The sequence below is a fragment of the Erythrolamprus reginae genome, chromosome 4, assembly GCF_031021105.1.
Source record: "Erythrolamprus reginae isolate rEryReg1 chromosome 4, rEryReg1.hap1, whole genome shotgun sequence".
Classification (NCBI taxonomy): domain Eukaryota; kingdom Metazoa; phylum Chordata; class Lepidosauria; order Squamata; family Dipsadidae; genus Erythrolamprus; species Erythrolamprus reginae.
The window spans coordinates 112,263,077-112,282,124 of NC_091953.1; the positions used below are offsets into that span (position 1 = coordinate 112,263,077).

The window sequence follows — 19,048 nt, forward strand, 5'->3', positions numbered from 1 at the left end:
ATGAAAAAAATATTGATAACGTACATCTCACTTAAATGTCCCCATTGGAGTCAGTCCATTCCAATGTAGACAGTCTATTCCAATGTTTATAAATTATTTATTTATTTATTCGGTTTTTTTAATGCCACCCTTCTCCTTAGGGCGGCTTACAACATGTTAGCAATAGCACTTTTTCACAGAGCCAGCCTATTGCCCCCACAATCCGGGTCCTCATTTTACCCACATCGGAAGGATGGAAGGCTGAGTCAACCTTGAGCCGGTGATGAGATTTGAACCGCTGACCTGCAGATCTACAATCAGCTTTTACTGGCCTGTAGTACTGCACTCTACTCGGCTCTTTTATCAGGTTATACCAGATAGACTTTTCTCCTTAGTCATGTGAAGTCCCTTTCATGAGATTTCTTTGTTTTTCCTTTAAGTGAAAATAGATATGCCTTGGGTATACCATTGAAACCTTTCAGTTTGCCTTATGGGGAAAGGCTGTTTTAGAAAAAATAGCTCAAAATGTCTTTATTCACATAGAACCAAGTAATCTTTATTTAGTTTTCTGGCTATTTTTTCTTTAAATTGACATAGTGGATTATTAGACTAAATTTTTAACTTTTTAAATTTGAATAATTTTATATTAATGTTTGATATTGAGGAATTTTAGAATCAAAACATTTAGTTATTTTGCTCAGAGCTGTGGAAGATTATCTCTGCTCTTGAAAGAGTATAGATTTTGGGCTATATTCAGGAGGGCAGAAAAGAGGGAGCGAGGGAAGGAAGGAAAGAAGGAAGGAAAGAAGGAAAGAAGGAAGGAAGGGGCATTGTCAATCTTCAGCAGTGAGTATAAAATTATTTTGTTGTGTTTGAAAAGTCACATTGACAGATAGGAAGAAAGTTGAAGGTCAGAAAAGTAAGTGCAAAATCGTTTTGCATATGCGCAAACACAAGGGTACACTTTAAATTGTAAGGTTGAATTGAACAATAGATGTGAAGTTAAAGGTGTTTGATAAGATCTCTAAATAAAAATACTCCTTGTTTGACAGCATCAGTAGGTTTATTTTATATCACCTATGTTCTTTTTTAATGTAATATACATTTATTATATTAACAGCGAGGTATTAATAGCATTTCCAAGTTTGAACTCGGGTAAATAATTATGGTCATATGCTAAGCGCAATCTATATTACATGTAAATATGCGAAATTCCAAAAGTGTTGAATTATAGTATCCACGAGAAGTCACTGAATTACTGGTTTCATCCTTGTTGGGAATCATCAGATACTGGTAGCTGGATGTTATCCTATGGAGTTCAAGGTCTTAAGCGGGATCCTTTAACAGAGCCTTATCTTTTCTTTACTTACATTTAAATATAAGTACCGTAATACATTTTGAAGACATCACCATGTCAGCCTAAAACAAATTTTAGACATTGAACATCAATATACATAAAGTATTTACAATGAGAATTTAAAAGAAGCTTTGAATTTTCATAATTTTTAATGCTTCAGACCTACTTTTCCCCCCCTCTGTCTTTTTGTTTTATTGAAAAATTTATATTAATTTATTCCATAATAAATCAAGAATATCTAGAGCAGAACAACATCAGGAAAGAAGGAAGGAAGGGAAGGAGAGGGAGGGAGGAAGGAAGGAAGGAAACCTAGAATGTTTTGGCCTTATAGAGCTCAGTAAGGGCCTATTAGAGGTCAGTAAGGGGCGTGCATAAGTGCACCAGCATGCCTACCGCCTGTTGTGATTCAGCCTGAGGCTCCTCAGGGACCGTCTGGATCTCTGCTGGATCCATGCCCAGAGGAGGAGGACAGTGAACAGGAGGGGGAGGACCAGGCAGACCGGGGAGAGGAACGTCAGGAAGAGGAGGAGGGAGAGCAGCCTGAGACCCCCGGGAGGGGGGGCTCTCCCCAGCTAGTAGCCTGGATTCATTGGATGAAGACGCACAGGCTATAATAGACATGAGGCAGCGACGTGCAGCTCAAAGACGGGGCCAATTAGAAAGGTATTTCCATCCCTGAATTGGCAACAGCTGGGTTTGGGTGTGGTTCTCCTCAGCAGGGTTGAAAAGGCAGGCCCGCCCTTACAGTCTTGTGGAGAGTTATCAACTGGGAGTCCTGTGACCTTGCTTCGATTCTCGGCGTCTCTGATCTTGGCTTGTGGCCTAGAGGTTTGGAAGACTTGGGGGAGGCGTGGGTTTTATTATCTCCAGTGTTGTTTTGGCCAGCAAGAATCCTGTTTTATTGCCTGGCCTTCGTGAAACCTCTGTGAAGCTTCATAGTGTTCCTGTCTGTAAGAACTGTTTTTGTTACCTGTGTTTGCTTTGAATTCTATAAACTGCCTTTGCTTTTTACCAGTGTGTCTGGCTACTCTTTTTGGTTGGTGTTGGCGTCTGGGGGGACCCAGACAGAACACCGCCCCTGTCCTAATATTCCCTCTTATCAGTACCAATCTTTTTTTTTTCTATCCTGCATCTGTTTTTGCTTGTCCTGCCCTGCCAATCAACTTCCACTGAACATTACAGAAAATATTTTGCGAAAATACATTTTGCATTTGTTTGTACTGGTAAATTTTAAATTGTTACTTTAAAGAAAAACTTTTTATTGCTTTAAACTAGGACATGAAAGCCCACTTATCCAAAGCTCCCATTATCATGAAATCATTAACATACAGTACATACAATAAAAAAATGTTCAAAAGCTTGACATCTGTCAAAGATAATTTTCTGACATTACCAAATTTAGCAAATTTTACCTAGGTTGACAGTTTCAACTTCCAAAGAATACTTATTTGAAAAGTACTTTTGGTATTTTCAAAGAGCTACTTACAAACCTGAATTAAATGAAATCTTGTGTATATAAACTATAAATGAAATCTTATGTATATAAACTATGTTATGTCTATGTATACTAACAATACGTACTTGACAAAATGGATCAATGGATGGATGGATGGAGTAAGTGAGTGAGTGAGTGAGTGAATAAGTAAATAAATGAGAACTGAAAAACAACAGGAACCAATTTTTTTAAAGGCAGGCAGAAATAATTTCAGATCCAAAATGAAACATTAAAGTCACTTTAAGTACCCTCACAGGAAAACTGAAAGTGTTCACTAGTCCAGTGATTTTCAACCTTTTTTGAGCCGCGGCACATTTTTTACATTTACAAAATCCTGGGGCACACCACCAACCAAAATGACACAAAATTACATCCTAAGACACTCTTCTCTCTTTCTCCATCCCTGTCTCCCCCACCTCTTGTGTGTGTGTGTGTGTGTGTGTGTGTGTGTGTGTGTGTGTGTATACATACTCTTGAACCATTTCCAAAAACAAGTGAGGGCTGGGGGGGGGGTTCTCTCTTATTTTTTGGGTGCTTTTTATCATATGCTTTAAAATCAAGAGTCACTTCTCTCTCTCTCTCTCTCTTTTGTTTCTCTCTCTTTCCTCTCATTCTCTGTCTCAATCATTTTCTCATTTCTCTTTTTTCCTTCCCTTTTTGCTCATTTCTCTCTCTCTCTCTCTCCCTTCCTCTCCTTTTCTCTCTCTCTCTCTTGCTTTCTTTCTCTGTCACTCTTGCTTTCTTTTTCTCTTTCTCTTTTTTTTCTCTCTCTCTCTCTCTCACTTGCTTTCTCTCTCTCTCACTCTTTCTTTCCTTCTCTTTCTTTCTCTTTTCCCTCTCTCTCTCTTGCTTTCTTTCTCTTTTTCTCTCATTCTTTCTTTCTCTCTCTCTCTCAGCAAAAAGTTGTGAGACCAGAACCTGAGCTTCCTTCTTCGCGGCACACATGACCATGTCTCGCGGCACACTAGTGTGACACGGCACACTGGTTGAAAAACACTGCACTAGTCAAATGGAAAGTGTATGGCTTCAGAATTACAGCATTAAATTTTAAACTCACACAATTTAGCCCTCTAACACTCCCTCTAAAAAGCCTAAGAAAACAGAGATTATCTTGCTCAGATTACAGATAATGTCCTGCCATTGTTCCATTTCTCAAAATGTTGAAAGGCAGCTAATCCAAACACACCTTCCAATCCTAGCTTTTTCCTTCACTTCAATAAGGAGAAGGTGATTCCTTGTAAAATATGAGGTTGGATTTGAAATATCCTACCTGTTGCTTGTAACCTCTTCCTTTAATATCTTCCATGTTCTTCAGCTCTTACCTTTCAATTAAATACTCAATGCTTTAACATTAGCAGAGGTTTGAAGCCCGCAAAAGCACTGGTATAATTAAGGCCATGTTTATTAAAATACCCTTTATGAAGCTTTGTTTAAAATTTAAGGGATTCCCAACACTGTTTGCCGTATTTTACACAGCTATGTAATCATTTTTTTTCTTTTTTTTCATTGTAGCCCTTTGTTTAAGCAAGATTGAACTCTGCTTCCATACTGGTGTGTTAAATTCCTTTCACATTGAAAACAATATACAGTACAGTAGTCCCTCGCTATATCGCGCTTCACCCACCACGGCTTCACTTCATTGCAGGTTTTGAAGTCAGCGTTGGCACAGATACGGCGCTTAGAAGTTTGGAAGGGCAGGACAAGCCAACCAGCCCGCGGCTGGGCGAATGATGAGCGGGGCAGGGACTGAGCTCCGGCGGAGGCCCGTCCCCTCGTTCAACCCGCCTCGCCAGTGCCGAGAAGGCAGTCTTTGGAGGCGCGCTTAGTGGTTGGCGGTGGCAGCGGTGTGCAAAAAAGAGGCAAAAAAGACAACGTTTGGCCGAACTGCTGCAAAGAATAGCAGTGGGTCGGGAATGCTCGGGGGCGGCGATTCTTTTGCCCCCTCCCCTTCTTTTCCTCAGGCGCAGAGTAAGTAGTAGTGGGGGGGGGAGGTTAGCCGGCCGTTGCTCGCCTCCAGGCATCCGGAGCTGGTGGGAAGGAGGAGAAATTCCCCATTGCGGATTTCACCAGGTCTGGAACGTAACACCAGCGATAGGTGAGGGACTACTGTAGAGCATTTTCAGTCACTCCAATGCCCAAGATAAAAGCATAAATCAGCTTGTAGATGTATGGAAAGTGTATGTGTATGTTATACATGCATATATATTTCAGTGTAGGTGTTGTAATGCAATCAAACTTCCCTGTAAGCGTACCAGGCTGGTTTCCTTGTTTTCAAATGAAGAGCGAATACATTTGATTAGAAAATAAAAGCAAACGTTCTGATTTCTGTAGACAAAAGAACACATCTTTAACAAACATTTAGCAATCGGAGCCTGCTCAAAATATTTCTAAAATTATACCCCCGCTTATTTATTCCCTCTGGCTGTTAAACTAACCCAACCTCCCAAAGGGAACCCTGGACATTTCTCGAACCTCTGGGAACAGTTGTGTTTTGGATAAGTGGGAGTACAATGATTGGTACTTATTGCTGCCAAGGGAACATCTCCGACCTTTGGTTAATCAAGGGTCAGAAAATCTGGGATGCGCTCTACTAAATTCATTCCTTAAAGGAGTATGGCGTAAAAACTTTAATAATCATCTGTCAAGCATTGTTAATTACTGTTAATTATATTTTCATCTCGGTAGCTCTCCTGTTTCAGAATTAACATGTATGGGAGAAATAGCAGTACTTTTTTAAAAAAAACATGGATTTGAACAATATCAGGGCTATAGTTAGACACATAATACCAAGAAATCACCGAGAAAAATTCAAGGATGAACAGTAGCCAAAACAATTGGGTGGTTGCAAAAAAGGACAGGATATTAATAAAGTAAACATGATGTTTTAAACAAGGAGGGATTAAAAAAAAAGTCATATATTTTTTATTAAGCCCAAACACACACACACTCCTTTGTCTCACCTCTTCGTCTGAGAATGCTTTTTGTTGGAGAATGTAAATAATGTTGATTGCAGTGAACCAATGACGTTGCAATCAGAATTTGTCCCCGTTTTCAAATATATTATTATTTATTTATTATTATTTATCAGATTTGTATGCCGCCCCTCTCCGTAGACTCGGGGCGGCTAACAACAATAATAAGACAATATAAACAAATCTAATATTTGAGTTAATTTAAAAACCCCAATTTAAGAAACCAATCATACATACAGACATACCGTGCATAAATTTTATAAGCCTAGCTTGTAAGCAGTGGTGGGCTCCTACGGGTATTGTCATGTACACAGTACCGGTAGCAAAATTTTGATTTTTTTTTTCTTTTTTTCCTTCTGGGTTCTGGGTATGTTTTTCCTATCACAATAAATGAGGTTGAATGTGTATAATTTTAGAAGAGCTGTGCGTGCGTGTGTGTACATATACTTTATATAGTAGATAATCGGGTGGGCTACTGCCCGGATGGGTGGGAACGCAGTGGGGTAGCGAAAGTTTATTTATTTATTTATTCGTTCGTTCGTTCGTTCGTTCATTCATTCATTCATTCATTTTTTTATTTTTATTTATTCATTTATTATTTATTTATTTATTATTCATTTATTATTTATTTATTATTTATTTATTTATTATTCATTCATTCATTCATTCATTCATTCATTCATTTATTGGATTTGTATGCCGCCCCTCTCCGTAGACTCGGGGCGGCTAACAACAGTAATAAAAACAGCATATAAACAATCCAATATTAAAACAGTTAAAACCCCTTATTATAAAACCAAACATACATACAGACATACCATGCATAAAATTGTAAAGGCCTAGGGGGAAAGAGTATCTCAGTTCCCCCATGCCTGGCGGCAGAGGTGTTCTACCCCAGAACACCCAATTTGCACTGAAAGATCTTGAAACAAAATACATGAGCCATGCCCACAGTGTGGTAGTAAAAATTTTGGTAGCCCATCACTGCTTGTAAGTCTTATAATTTAGGTTTTTCAGCTACCATTGCCCCCATCGTGGTTAAAAGTTAAAACATATTTCTTCTGTGTTGAGACTGAAGATGACACTGAAATGAAATTCCAACCGTAGCTTTGACGACCTCAAATCCAAAAGTCTTGCCTTTTCTTATGCTCCCAATTGTTTTATTTTGTCGTTTTGTCACTGTATTTCTGAAATACAGAGGTCTTCTGAAAATTAAACGGTTCCACAGACCAGCCAGAGGGGTGGATATTGATCCATCTTTTCCTGGAATCCCAGAACGCCAGAAGGTGATACAGCAGAAAAGTCCTTGAAAGTCTTCCGAGCCTTCTGTCTAATTTGGCAGGGAGAGGGGGAAAAAAAACAATGCAGGGCAACAAAAGAATGATCTTATAGCGTAAGAAATCTCTCTACCCCGCCCTTCTCCTCCTCCTTCCTCGGTTCCCCCCCCCCCAAAAAAAGAGGCTTAATTTTTGTTCAGCTCCAGACAATGATTTGATGTTCACTCTTGCATTGAAACAGTTGCTGTCGTAACAGGCAGGAAACAATTTTCTTTTAATTGCCGAAATGATTCGGAAGTGCTCCGTGGGCTGCTTTCTGTGCAGCAGATGCTGCGCATTAATTGGCCTGTGCAGGACTGACCCAGGCTTCCTGATAGCAGGCCCAATACTAGGCAGCCGAGTTTAAATAGCTTATTTATTATTTTGGGGAAGCTGGCAAACATGGTGCAGGTTCTTGCATATGCCGTATTTCATGGTCTGCTGTTCCAATGTCAGGAGAGTTTCCAGCCCTGGTAATGTATTAGCAGCAGGTCAGCCTCTAAATAGCATCCATCAGAAGCCTTCCCCCCCACTCCCCCTTAAGCCCCTGGTCCAGATATACCAATGACTGATGAACCTGTCTTTTGTATGGATGTTTAGCACAGTAGAAAGCCATATGCCACTGGCACCGTTTCCTGTGCAGGCTTCCCAGTGGCTGGAGAGTAACAGGGTGGGGTGAGGTGGGGAGGGGGTTGAGTCTCTTGCTTTTGCATCCTGTCATTTATTTTTTATTTTTTAAATATATGTTTATTAAATTTTTCCTTTTTTTTTTTTAAAGTACACAATCATATTTACAGATAAATCTACATTGTATATACATTCCTATCGACATTGTCTTCTAATTACTTTTAGATTTCTTGATGTTTTATTTCAATGCTTCTTTTGAGTTTCTTTTTTTTTGGTCCATTTATTTATTTATTTATTTATTTATTTATTTATTTATTATTTAGATTTGTATGCCGCCCCTCTCTGCAGACTTGGGGCGGCTCACAGCAGGATGCAACAATTTCATGACAAATCTAAATATAATTTAAAATATTTTAAAAACCCCATATTTCTAAACAAACATACACACAAACATACCATGCATAAATTGTACATGCCCATGGGAGGTGATTCAGTTCCCCCATGCCTGACGACAAAGGTGGGTTTTAAGGAGTTTACGAAAGGCAGGGAGAGTAGGGGCAGTTCTAATCTCTGGGGGGAGTTGATTCCAGAGAGTCGGGGCCGCCACAGAGAAGGCTCTTCCCCTGGGGCCCGCCAACCGACATTGTTTAGTTGAAATTGGTACCATTTTGTCCAGGTTTCATAATAGTCCGATTCTTTTCGATTATTAAGCTCCATTGTCAATCTGTCCATCTCTGCACAGTCGTATATCTTCTTGATGATTTCGTTGTCTTCAGGTATTTGCGGATTTTTCCAGTTCTGTGCAAATACAATCCTTGCAGCTGTTGTAATATGCAAGTATAAATATTTTACATTTTTAGAATAGGTACCTCTCATAATACCCAATAGAAAAAATTCTGGCGTATATTCTATTTTTGTATTTGTTATTTGACACAACCAATTATTTATTTTTTCCCAATATTTTCTTGTCTCTGGACATAACCACCATAGGTGAAAGAAGGTGCCTTGAGTGTTTTTACATTTCCAACACGTTGGGTTGTAATTTTTGTGCATTTTAGCTAGTCTTTTGGGTGGAAGATGCCAACGGTATAGCATTTTATATTGGTTTTCTTTATATATTGTGGATTTTGTTAATTTAATATTTCTCTTCCAAATCTGTTCCCATTCCTCTCTATATATATTGTGGCCAACGTTTTTCGCCCAGGCAATCATTGTACCTTTAACTATCTCCTCTGGTCTTTCATATTCCATCATAAAGGCATCCTGTCATTTATAAGCCGTTTGCATTTTTTGAAAACGGCTCCAGATTTTGCAATGAGCGTGTGTGTGTCTTACTAAAGCTGCAAAAAACCTTAGGATTTGAGGTTACCTCGAGGCAATTGGACTAATTCCCCCCCCCCTCTCTCTCTTATTGCGTTCTTCAGGCAGGATATCAGGGCTTGTCCTTAATAGGATATCTTGTTTTGTAACTCCCCGTCTGTTCTAAGCAGACCTCACCCCATTAGAAGGTCCTCCCTTGTGTGGGAGGACCACAGCTGCTACCGTAAATCTCATCCAGTGACTGCATCACCCCACATTTTGTGGTTCTGAAGGATGAAATTGAGAAATGGAATACGGTGCACTCATCCTTTACCTCTCCAATTTTAGATCCGTGCACATCATTTTCATGCTTTTATTCCAAATCAAACTACATTAGTGAGCAACCCCACTCTCGGCTCGATGGGTAGCATCAAAGGACACCCCCCCTTGTTTTTTTTTTACATTGCTGACATTTTATTTTATTTCTTTCCTAAAGGGCGGGGGTCTCAAAAATCTGGGCTGCTTCTTCAAAGTTTCGTAGCCGATTCAAAAAGGAGAGAAAAAGATGGAAATGTTTTAAAAGGGGATTTCCCCAAAAGCAAACAAAGCCACCCCTTAAATCTTACAAAAGGAAAAAACAGAAAGCTTGCGGTCTGATTTAAGAGATTTCCCTTTCTTTAAACCTTTGTGAAAGAAGTGGATCTATCTCGTTATGATGGAATATGGGGGCTTTAATAGAAATAAATGGATGAAATCATTAGCACAACAAAGCAAATGATAAGCTTGAAGATAAAAGTCTCCGGGGGAAAAGAGTTCTCTGAAAATAAATAGGACTTGATAGATTTCCATATCATTTATAACTTCCCTTAATTACACTTGGAAGACTTGCCAGTAAAACTGGAAAATTGGCAGCCTAGATCCATTATAGCAATTTTGCCAACCATGGCAAGCAGCTGGCTTTACTGGATTTTATTTCCCATCACTCACAATTAATCATCAGCTGAAACTCTTCAAAACATAGCAATGCTGGGTGACATTTGGGGCTCCTTAAAATGCTAAAATCTGCTGAGTAAATGGGCCGAGGTTTCTTTCCTTCCAGCTAGCTCCTTTCGGTGCGAGGCAGACCCGCCGCTTAATGAATGCCACTTTGATAATCAGAGGCGAATGTGAACCTTGACCTGGTGTCAGAGGAGAGGATGCAGCAAGCTGGGCGAAAGATACTGAAAGTCAGATCTCCAAACTTTACACCAATTAGACAGAATGGAGAAATACATCAGGGCCGGTTGGTTTTATCAAAAAGACTTGCAAGGCTTTTGACTGTTTTGTAAGCCTAACATTGAAGATACCCTGTCACAATAATTAAGTCTTGATGACTCACAGAAGTATTAGGGAAGTGGGCTAGGTTTACAAAAATCGGGTCCGAGACCTCATTGTACCCCTAAATGTCCATAGAAAAACCATTTGCACTCTTTTGTTATTTGTGTGCCAGTTTGAAAAAACTATTAAAGAAGCCCTGCCATATTTTAATTTTCTTTACATAAGCTTCAAGGCTGTACAAATCCTCAGTTGAAGCCCACATTTGGCTTCCGGTTGCTATAATGGACAGCTGTACTTTAAAAATGGAATTTGTAGAATCGATGCAAGACGCCATTGAAGCTGATGGCGTACTTCATTTTAGAATGAAATACAGTGTTCCCTCGATTTTCACGGGTTCAAACTTCACGAAAAGTCTATACCACGGTTTTTCAAAAATATTAATTAAAAAATACTTCGCGGGTTTTTTCCCTATACCACGGTTTTTCCCGCCCGATGACATCATATGTCCTCGCCAAAGTTTAGTCTGTCTTTAATTTTAAAAAAATTAAATAAACTTTAACAAACAAACATGGTGAGTAATAATCTAAATGGTTGCTAAGGGAATGGGAAATTGCAATTTAGGGGTTTAAAGTGTTAAGGGAAGGCTTGTGATACTGTTCATAGCCAAAAATAGTGTATTTACTTCCGCATCTCTACTTCGCGGAAATTCGACTTTCGCGGGCAGTCTCAAAACGCATCCCCCGCGAAAATCGAGGGAACACTGTATTAAATATTGTTTTTCACATTTAGCTTTAATCCCAGCACTTTTGATTCTGTTTCCTCCGAATGAAAAAAATATATTTGAAACATAATTTGCATTTCCTTTTTAAAAAAAAATTACCTTTTTAGAAATCAGAAAGGCTGAATGAAATTGGTATTGGTGAATACATTTTTTTGGATTGTACTTGATAAATCCCTTTCCCCATTTCAAACCTTCATTAAAACCATTGATATATAAAGACACATTTTAATCGCAAGTGGATTTAATTAATACAAATTATACCGTTGGATATGATTTGTATATATGTGTACTTTTATGTCAAGCTCAATCTCTCTGGAAAAGTTACTGGGCTTTTAAAAGCTGAACTTAATCCTTAAATGACGAAAGAGGATATTTTAAAGATCTCTTAAGATATTCATTTTCCGGCTTAAATAATACAGGCAGGCAAAAAGATACACACAATTATGCAGTGAAAGAAACTGAACAAAGCCCTAGAGAATGAATGAAGTAGGAAATTGTGAGATATTGGGGACTAATTTTAGGATTTGCTGTTTTGCAACACAGTAGGAAGAAAAGACTATAAAGGATTGACATAAAGAAATAATTATTAAATGTGGTTGCTTTAAGTGACACTTTCCACTAAAACCATTTTAGACAAATTAACTATTATTAGAAGTAAAGCCGCAGGTTTAAATATTGGGTATCTATGGAAATAGTTTTTTCCCTCCCTTAAGGTAAAAAAAGTTAAATAGGTGAGTTTATCTCCAAAGGCTTCCAATTATTATTTGTTTTTTTTCCAGATACACATTTGTTTTAAGATTCTTCTTTATTTGAGAACTCCACCACAAAATTCAGAAGAACTGAGTTTTAAAGGACAACCATGATTTGATACACAAAATCAGGACGGCCTTCAAATATAAAAGGAACAGATTTGTTCTTATTTTTACCCACAACATATTTTTTCTCATGGAAGAGAGAGTGTTAATTCAGAAGGAAGGTCTGCCTATATATTTATATAATTCACACAGATCTTTCAACCTTACAGAAGAAACGCATGCCAATATTTCCAGAGAGATGGCTTATAGTGTAATCTTCTGGCTTGGAAAATACATTGATTGGTCCTGTTCAGAGTCAATTTCACATATAACCATTTTTCTATTGGAATGCCATGCTCATCTAGACCATTGTATGTCCACCACCAATATGAGGTGAATATTTACCTCGCAGCAAATAAAGAGTTTGTAATTTATAAGCATTTGATAAAACGTTCTATGGTTTTCTAGTCATGTAAATAGTGAAATCCATTCATGTATGATATAATGTAGATGAAAAGATGGACAGCAAGGAAATAGATGGGAGGACCATGACCTGATGTGTATAAAGTTGAGTAGTGTATAAAGCTCATTGTAGCTCATGTATTACTCTCCAAAGACTCAGAAAACTTCCAGATGGAATGTATAGGGTTGTGGGTTTTTTGTAAGTACAGTGTTCCCTTGATTTTCGCGTGGGATGCGTTCCGAGACTGCCCGCGAAAGTCGAATTTCCGCGAAGTAGAGATGCGGAAGTAAATACACCATTTTTGGCTATGAACAGTATCACAAGCCTTCCCTTAACACTTTAACCCCCTAAATTACCATTTCCCATTCCCTTAACAACCATTTACTCACCATTATTACTGGTGCTCACCATTGAATAAGACACTTAGTGATCCTGATATTTATAAACATAATTATTTATTAACAATAATTATTTTTTTGTTTTTATTTGCAAAAAATATTAGTTTGGCGATGACATATGATGTCATTGGGTGGGAAAAAACGTGGTATAGGAAAAAAACTGTGAAGTATTTTTTAATTAATATTTTTTGAAAAACCGTGGTATAGGCTATTCGTGAAGTTCGAACCCGCGAAAATTGAGGGAACACTGTATATAGGGTTGTGGGTTTTTTGTAAGTATAACAAACAATGGGAAAATCCTAAATGTTAACCTGTGCCCATGTTGAACTATTTTTTTTCAAAATTTTAAATTGATTTTTATAAGAAGAAAACAATGTACTCGGTGTTCAAAGTGCCCGTCACCAGACAGCATTCATACCCGTCCACCAAAATGGGGGCATATTTTCTGTAAACCACTTTAACTCAAGAGCAATATATCTCTTTACGTATTATAAAGTAATACTAATTTATTTTTTATAGCTTGGTCTCGAATTCTACTGACCACATATCCTCTTATCTTGTCCCATCGTCTCATCAGTTCCCGCCACTCAGTTTTATTGGCCAAATTCATCCTTTTATCCATGATCTCAAACTGAATATGATCCATCATGTACCGATACCAATTTTATATTGTCCATTATGTCGCATCCTTCCAACCTAGGACTATTACCGCCTGAGCGCTTTCTATCGCTGCTTCTTTTATTTCTCTAAATTCTCCCATCTCGTTCCTTTTGACTAGTACCGCCATTTCCTTTGTAATTGTCTAACGTATGTTTAACATCCTATTGGTGTCCTCTTGCACTTCCTTCCAAAAGTTCTGCACTGCCGGACATTCCCAAATCATATGCATGATGTTGAACTATTTTAATACAACATCTTCTCAGCTGGTACAAAATAGCTGAAGTCTTTTAAAACACATGATTTGTTGGGAAGTCACAGGAGTAGGATACCCATGCCATTGTGTAAACAAAGCAAAGCACCATTCTAGATTAGCAAATGACAGAGGTGTTTTTTTTAAATCTTTTAACAAGAGATGAATATTCAATGTATGTACCATAAGTTGATTTTAAGTGTGACAGGAATATTATTTGTTAATATATTTCATTTTTTTTCTCTTGGGGATCAAAATCTAAAAGAATCAGAACTGTAACTGTTAAACACAATTGAAAAATATAGTATCTGTTGTGATTCAGCCTGAGGCTCCTCAGGGAACGGCTGGAACTCTGCCGGATCCATGCTCAGAGGAGGAGGACGATGAACAGGAGGGGGAGGACCAGGCAGAAGAGGAAGAGGAGGAGGGAGAGCAGCCTGAGACCCCCAGGGGGGGGGCTCTCCCCAGCGAGTAGCCTGGATTCATTAGATGAAGACGCCCAGGCTATCATAGATATGAGGCAGAGACGGGCAGCCCAAAGAAGGGGCCAATTAGCAAGGTATTTCCATCCCTGAATTGGTAACAGCTGGGTTTGGGTGTGGTTCTCCTCAGCAGGGTTGAAAAGGCAGGCCCGCCCTTACTGTATTGTGGAGAGTTATCAATTGGGAGTCCTGTGACCTTGCTTCGATTCTTGGCGTCTCTGATCCTGGCTTGTGGCTTCGAAGGCTGAAGACTTGGGGGAGGCATGGGTTTTATTACCTCCAGTGTTGTTTTTGCCAGCAAGAATCCTGTTTTATTGCCTGGCCGTCGTGAAACCTCTGTGAAGCTTCATAACGTTCCTGTCTGTAAGAACAGTTTTTGTTACCTGTGTTTGCTTTCAAATATATAAACTGCCTTTGCTTTTTACCAGTGTGTCTGGCTACTCTTTTTAGTTGGTGTTGGCGTCTGGGGGGACCCAGACAGAACAGTATCATAGCAGGACAACTGCAGATTATAAATATAAAATGTGTAAATGGAAAGAAGGTACAAAAATAGTGAGAAACCTTCTTGAAAAATATAAACAATTTAAAGAGATTTCACTAAATTTCCCCTGATGTTTTAGACCGCTACATACAGGAGAAACATTAAGCAGTATAAGCCCATAAGTATATAATCTGATATAGTGCAGCTCTGAATTTGATTTTCTGACTTTGTATAATATAGAATAATTTCAATATTGAATGCCTTATATTCAGAGCTTATATTAAAGTTACTTTTCTTTATAATGTGCAATTTTGTAATAGGAATTTTATCTAGAGCCATGGAAGGTACCGTAGATCTTATGTACCATTTGTTTATATGGTTTATTATGTATATATGCATTAGGTTAAACTGATTATATTTCAATTTCAAATTATTTATTTATGATTTATTAATATCAGTGAATTTTCCTGGAACATTATTAAACAAAGATTGGCAGGGAGGCTGTTTTTTTTAAAAAAACATTGCTCTAACCCTATTAATTCACCTGGTATTTGGGATCATTTTATGGAAGAATCTTAAACCATTGCCCAGTGTTTTGGAAGCAATGTTACAAAATCTCCAAAACAAACAGGAATACTCTTTTAAAGCTTTACATTCTCTCTTTCTGTTGCACATCCTCAATCCCCTTCAGAATCTTGTTGGTCCAGAGTGGATGACGTGGGGTCCATATTGTCTTCTTCAGTAGCAGTCACTTTCGAAGAGAATATTAGAGAAAAATATTCTCATATTTCAGTGATGATATTTAATTGTTCCAAGGCAGGGGTCTCCCACTTTGGCGATTTTAAGACTTGTGGGTTTCAACAAAGGAATTCTGGGAGTTAAAGTCCACAAGTCTTAAAGTTGCCAAGATTGGAGACCTCTGTTCTAAAGAAGCAATGTGTTTAATTTCATTCATAGTTTTAGGTTTAACAGATAGATGCATTATGGATAACTAGCTACCTGCTTTCCTCTACTACCACGGTCCAAACAGAATAGCTTTATTAATCTTCTGAAAGAATGAAACAGCTTGATGGCATATTTTTATTTATTTTTTAACATCAGAGCTATCTTATTGCTTTTACCAGGTTGCAGAAGGTCAAGAAATTTGCGTGATAGAAGCTATGAAAATGCAGAACAGTTTGGTTGCTTCTAAAACTGGCAAGGTACGTCTTAGTTACACTTCAGTGTCCTATAATATTTGACAGGTTGAACATAACGCTATTTAAAGAAAGCAAAGTATTACTCAGAAAATCTGGCATTACTGAGACTGCCGTGGCGTACCAGGAATTGGATTACCAAAATGTTTAATGTCACAATTTCATAACAAAAGCATCTTTCCTGGAATGTTCCGGCTGGGTGACCTTGGGCCAGTCACTCTCTCAGCCCATTCCACTGCATGGACCTGTTGTTGGAGTAGGAAACTGGGTTGGATATATTCACTGCCTTGAGTTATTTGTAAAAATATTAAACGTGGGATATAAATAAATAAAATAAAACAAAAACAGTTAGACCTTGATTTATGATCATAACTGAGGTCAACATTTCTGTTACCGAGCAAAGCAGTCGTTCACTTAACCTGTTATAAAACATTATGATACATGCATAACACCTGTTATGACCTTTTTTGCCATGGTTGTTGTTGTTATTATAATATTATGATAATAGCAACAACAACAATAATAATAATAATAATAATAATAATAATAATTTATTAAATTTATATGTTGTCCCTCTGAAGACTTGGAGTGGCTTACAACATACAAAAGCAGTATACATCGAGATATAATAATTAAATTTAAAATTTAGAATTATATTTAAGAAAAACTAAAAGGCCTATTAACATGTACAGATACTCATTCAAACAATCCTACTATACATTCATTGGCCAGGGGGTAGAATCTAATGAGCCCAGGCTTGGCGTCATAGATAAGTTTTGGGATGGATGATCATTAAGCAAATCTGCCTTTCTCCATTGATTTTTGCTATCAAAAGATGGCTGGGGAGGTTACAAATGGTGATCACATGATCCCGGGACAGTGCAACTTTCATAAATACATCCCAATTGCCCAATTTTGATCAACTGACTATGGAGAGGCTACAACGATCGTTAAGTGACCAAAATGGTCAAAAGTCCCCTTTTTTCAGGTGCTGTTGCAACTTTGAACCGTCACTAAGCAAATGTGAGATTCCAGATAAGCTTTACCCAACTTTCATTTTAGAACGTTCCATTATGTCTCACAAAGTGTACCTTGGTGTAACTCAGGGGTCTTCAAACTTTGCAACCTTAAGACTTGTGGACTTCAGCTCTCAGAATTCTGCGAGTTGAAGTCCACATGTCTTAAAATTGCCAAGTTTGGAGACCCTCGACGTCTAACTTTTGCATTAGCCACCATTTATGTATTACATATATGGGCAAATATGTGCATTTATAGAACTGGAATAAGGCTCTTACTTGCTTGCTAGAACTGGACTAGCATGCGTTGCTTGTGCTAGATTTATGTCCTGACTTTTCTTCATAACCTCAAAACATTTGCCTGTTCATTCAGAACATTAAAATAAATGTTTAAGATTGTAAGAGGGGCAGCGGTGTAGATGGATCTAATTAATAAATTGTAAAGGTAGCAGAATTATGTACGGTAATCTCAGGTACTGCTGTGAGTTTAGAAAATCCACCAACCAAGAAAAGATGGAAAAGGCCATATGGACTACCCCATATAGCTTCTTGTATCCTGCTTTCTACAGAATGTTTGAACTGATCGTAAAAATATATAGTGTTAAAGAACAAACATTCATTTATTAATGCAGTGTTTGAGTAGAAATGGAAACACGCAAAATGTACACAACTCCAAAGACACATTTTTTAGGTATCAGTAATTTCATGTTTGTTTACATGATCCGGAATTGACTATGTATGAGCTTAAGACCATGTAACCCATTTGCAAAGGACTTCGTGCAGGACAATGTCATGAGTGATGCAACCTCCGAATCTGTTCCTTGAGGAACTGAGGTTGTCACACCTCATCCTCTTTAAGGGATTTCATTCACACGTACATACATACTCCCCCCCTCGCCCCGCTCCACCATTACCAGGGGAAGAGCCTTCTCTGTGGCGGCCCCGGCCCTCTGGAACCAACTCCCTCCAGAGATCAGAATTGCCCCCACCTTCCTCACCTTTCGTAAGCTCCTTAAAACCCACCTCTGCCGTCTGGCATGGGGGAACTGAGCTGTTCTTTTCCCCTGGGCCTCTTCAGTTTATGCATGGTATGTCAGTATGGATGTCTGGTTTTTATAATAAGGGTTTTTAGTTATTTTATTATTGGATTGCTACATATTGTTTTTATCACTGTTGTTAGCCGCCCCGAGTCCACGGAGAGGGGCGGCATATAAATCTGATAAATAGATAGATAGATAGATAGATAGATAGATAGATAGATAGATAGATAGATAGATAGATGATAGATAGATAGATGATAGATAGATAGATAGATGATAGATAGATAGATAGATAGATAGATAGATAGATAGATAGATAGATGATAGATAGATATAGATAGATAGATGATAGATAGATAGATGATAGATATAGATAGATAGATGATAGATAGATAGATAGATGATAGATAGATAGATGATAGATAGATAGATAGATAGATTGATTGATAGATAGAGATAGATAGATAGATAGATAGATAGATAAATAAAAATAAATACATACATACACACACACACACACACACACACACACACACACACACCCCTTGGGTAGTCAAGGTAATTAGGCAAAGCCACTCCAATCATTGGCAGAGTTTATTCTCTAGGTATAACTAACTACAATTTAGAAATGAAAATGTGTTTAGAAACCTTTTTTTTGCTTTTTTTTGTGCTGCAGGTGAAAGCGGTACACTGCAAAATTGCCGATACTGTTGGGGAAGGAGATGAACTTGTGGAATTGGAATAAAGGATTTATTTCTGACCAGAAATTAAAATGAATGTTTATGAAAGCAAAAGCATTATGGAAACTCAACTATTGCTGTACTTTTTTAATTACAAACAAACTAAAAACAAATAAAATAAAAATGAAGTGTGTTGATTTAGGTCAGCTTTCACAATTTAAATTAACATTTCCCCGAAACTTGCACTTCACTACATTATAAATATTTGTATATATTAAATTTGTAATTCTTTTCGTTAGATCTATTTACATGAACAAAATTAATAAAATCAACATTTTGGCATATAAACCATGTGTGATGTTTAAAGTTTTAAAGATAAACTATTTTAAGATGGTTAAACTTTTTAAATGTGTGTATGTATATACACGATTAGCAATATTTTCTG

General features: G+C 37.8%; 1 protein-coding gene across 1 annotated transcript in view; it reads left to right on the forward strand.

Annotated features, from left to right (window-relative positions):
* The window catches only part of PCCA (propionyl-CoA carboxylase subunit alpha), a 326,677-nt gene extending 307,726 nt beyond the window's left edge, over nt 1-18,951 (forward strand). Inside the window, exons 23-24 of the mRNA XM_070751229.1 lie at nt 15,796-15,873; nt 18,600-18,951. Coding sequence (XP_070607330.1) covers nt 15,796-15,873; nt 18,600-18,668 — 147 coding nt within the window. The 3' untranslated portion in view covers nt 18,669-18,951. The remainder of the gene's footprint in view (nt 1-15,795; nt 15,874-18,599) is intronic.
* Nucleotides 18,952-19,048: the final 97 nt, after the last annotated feature.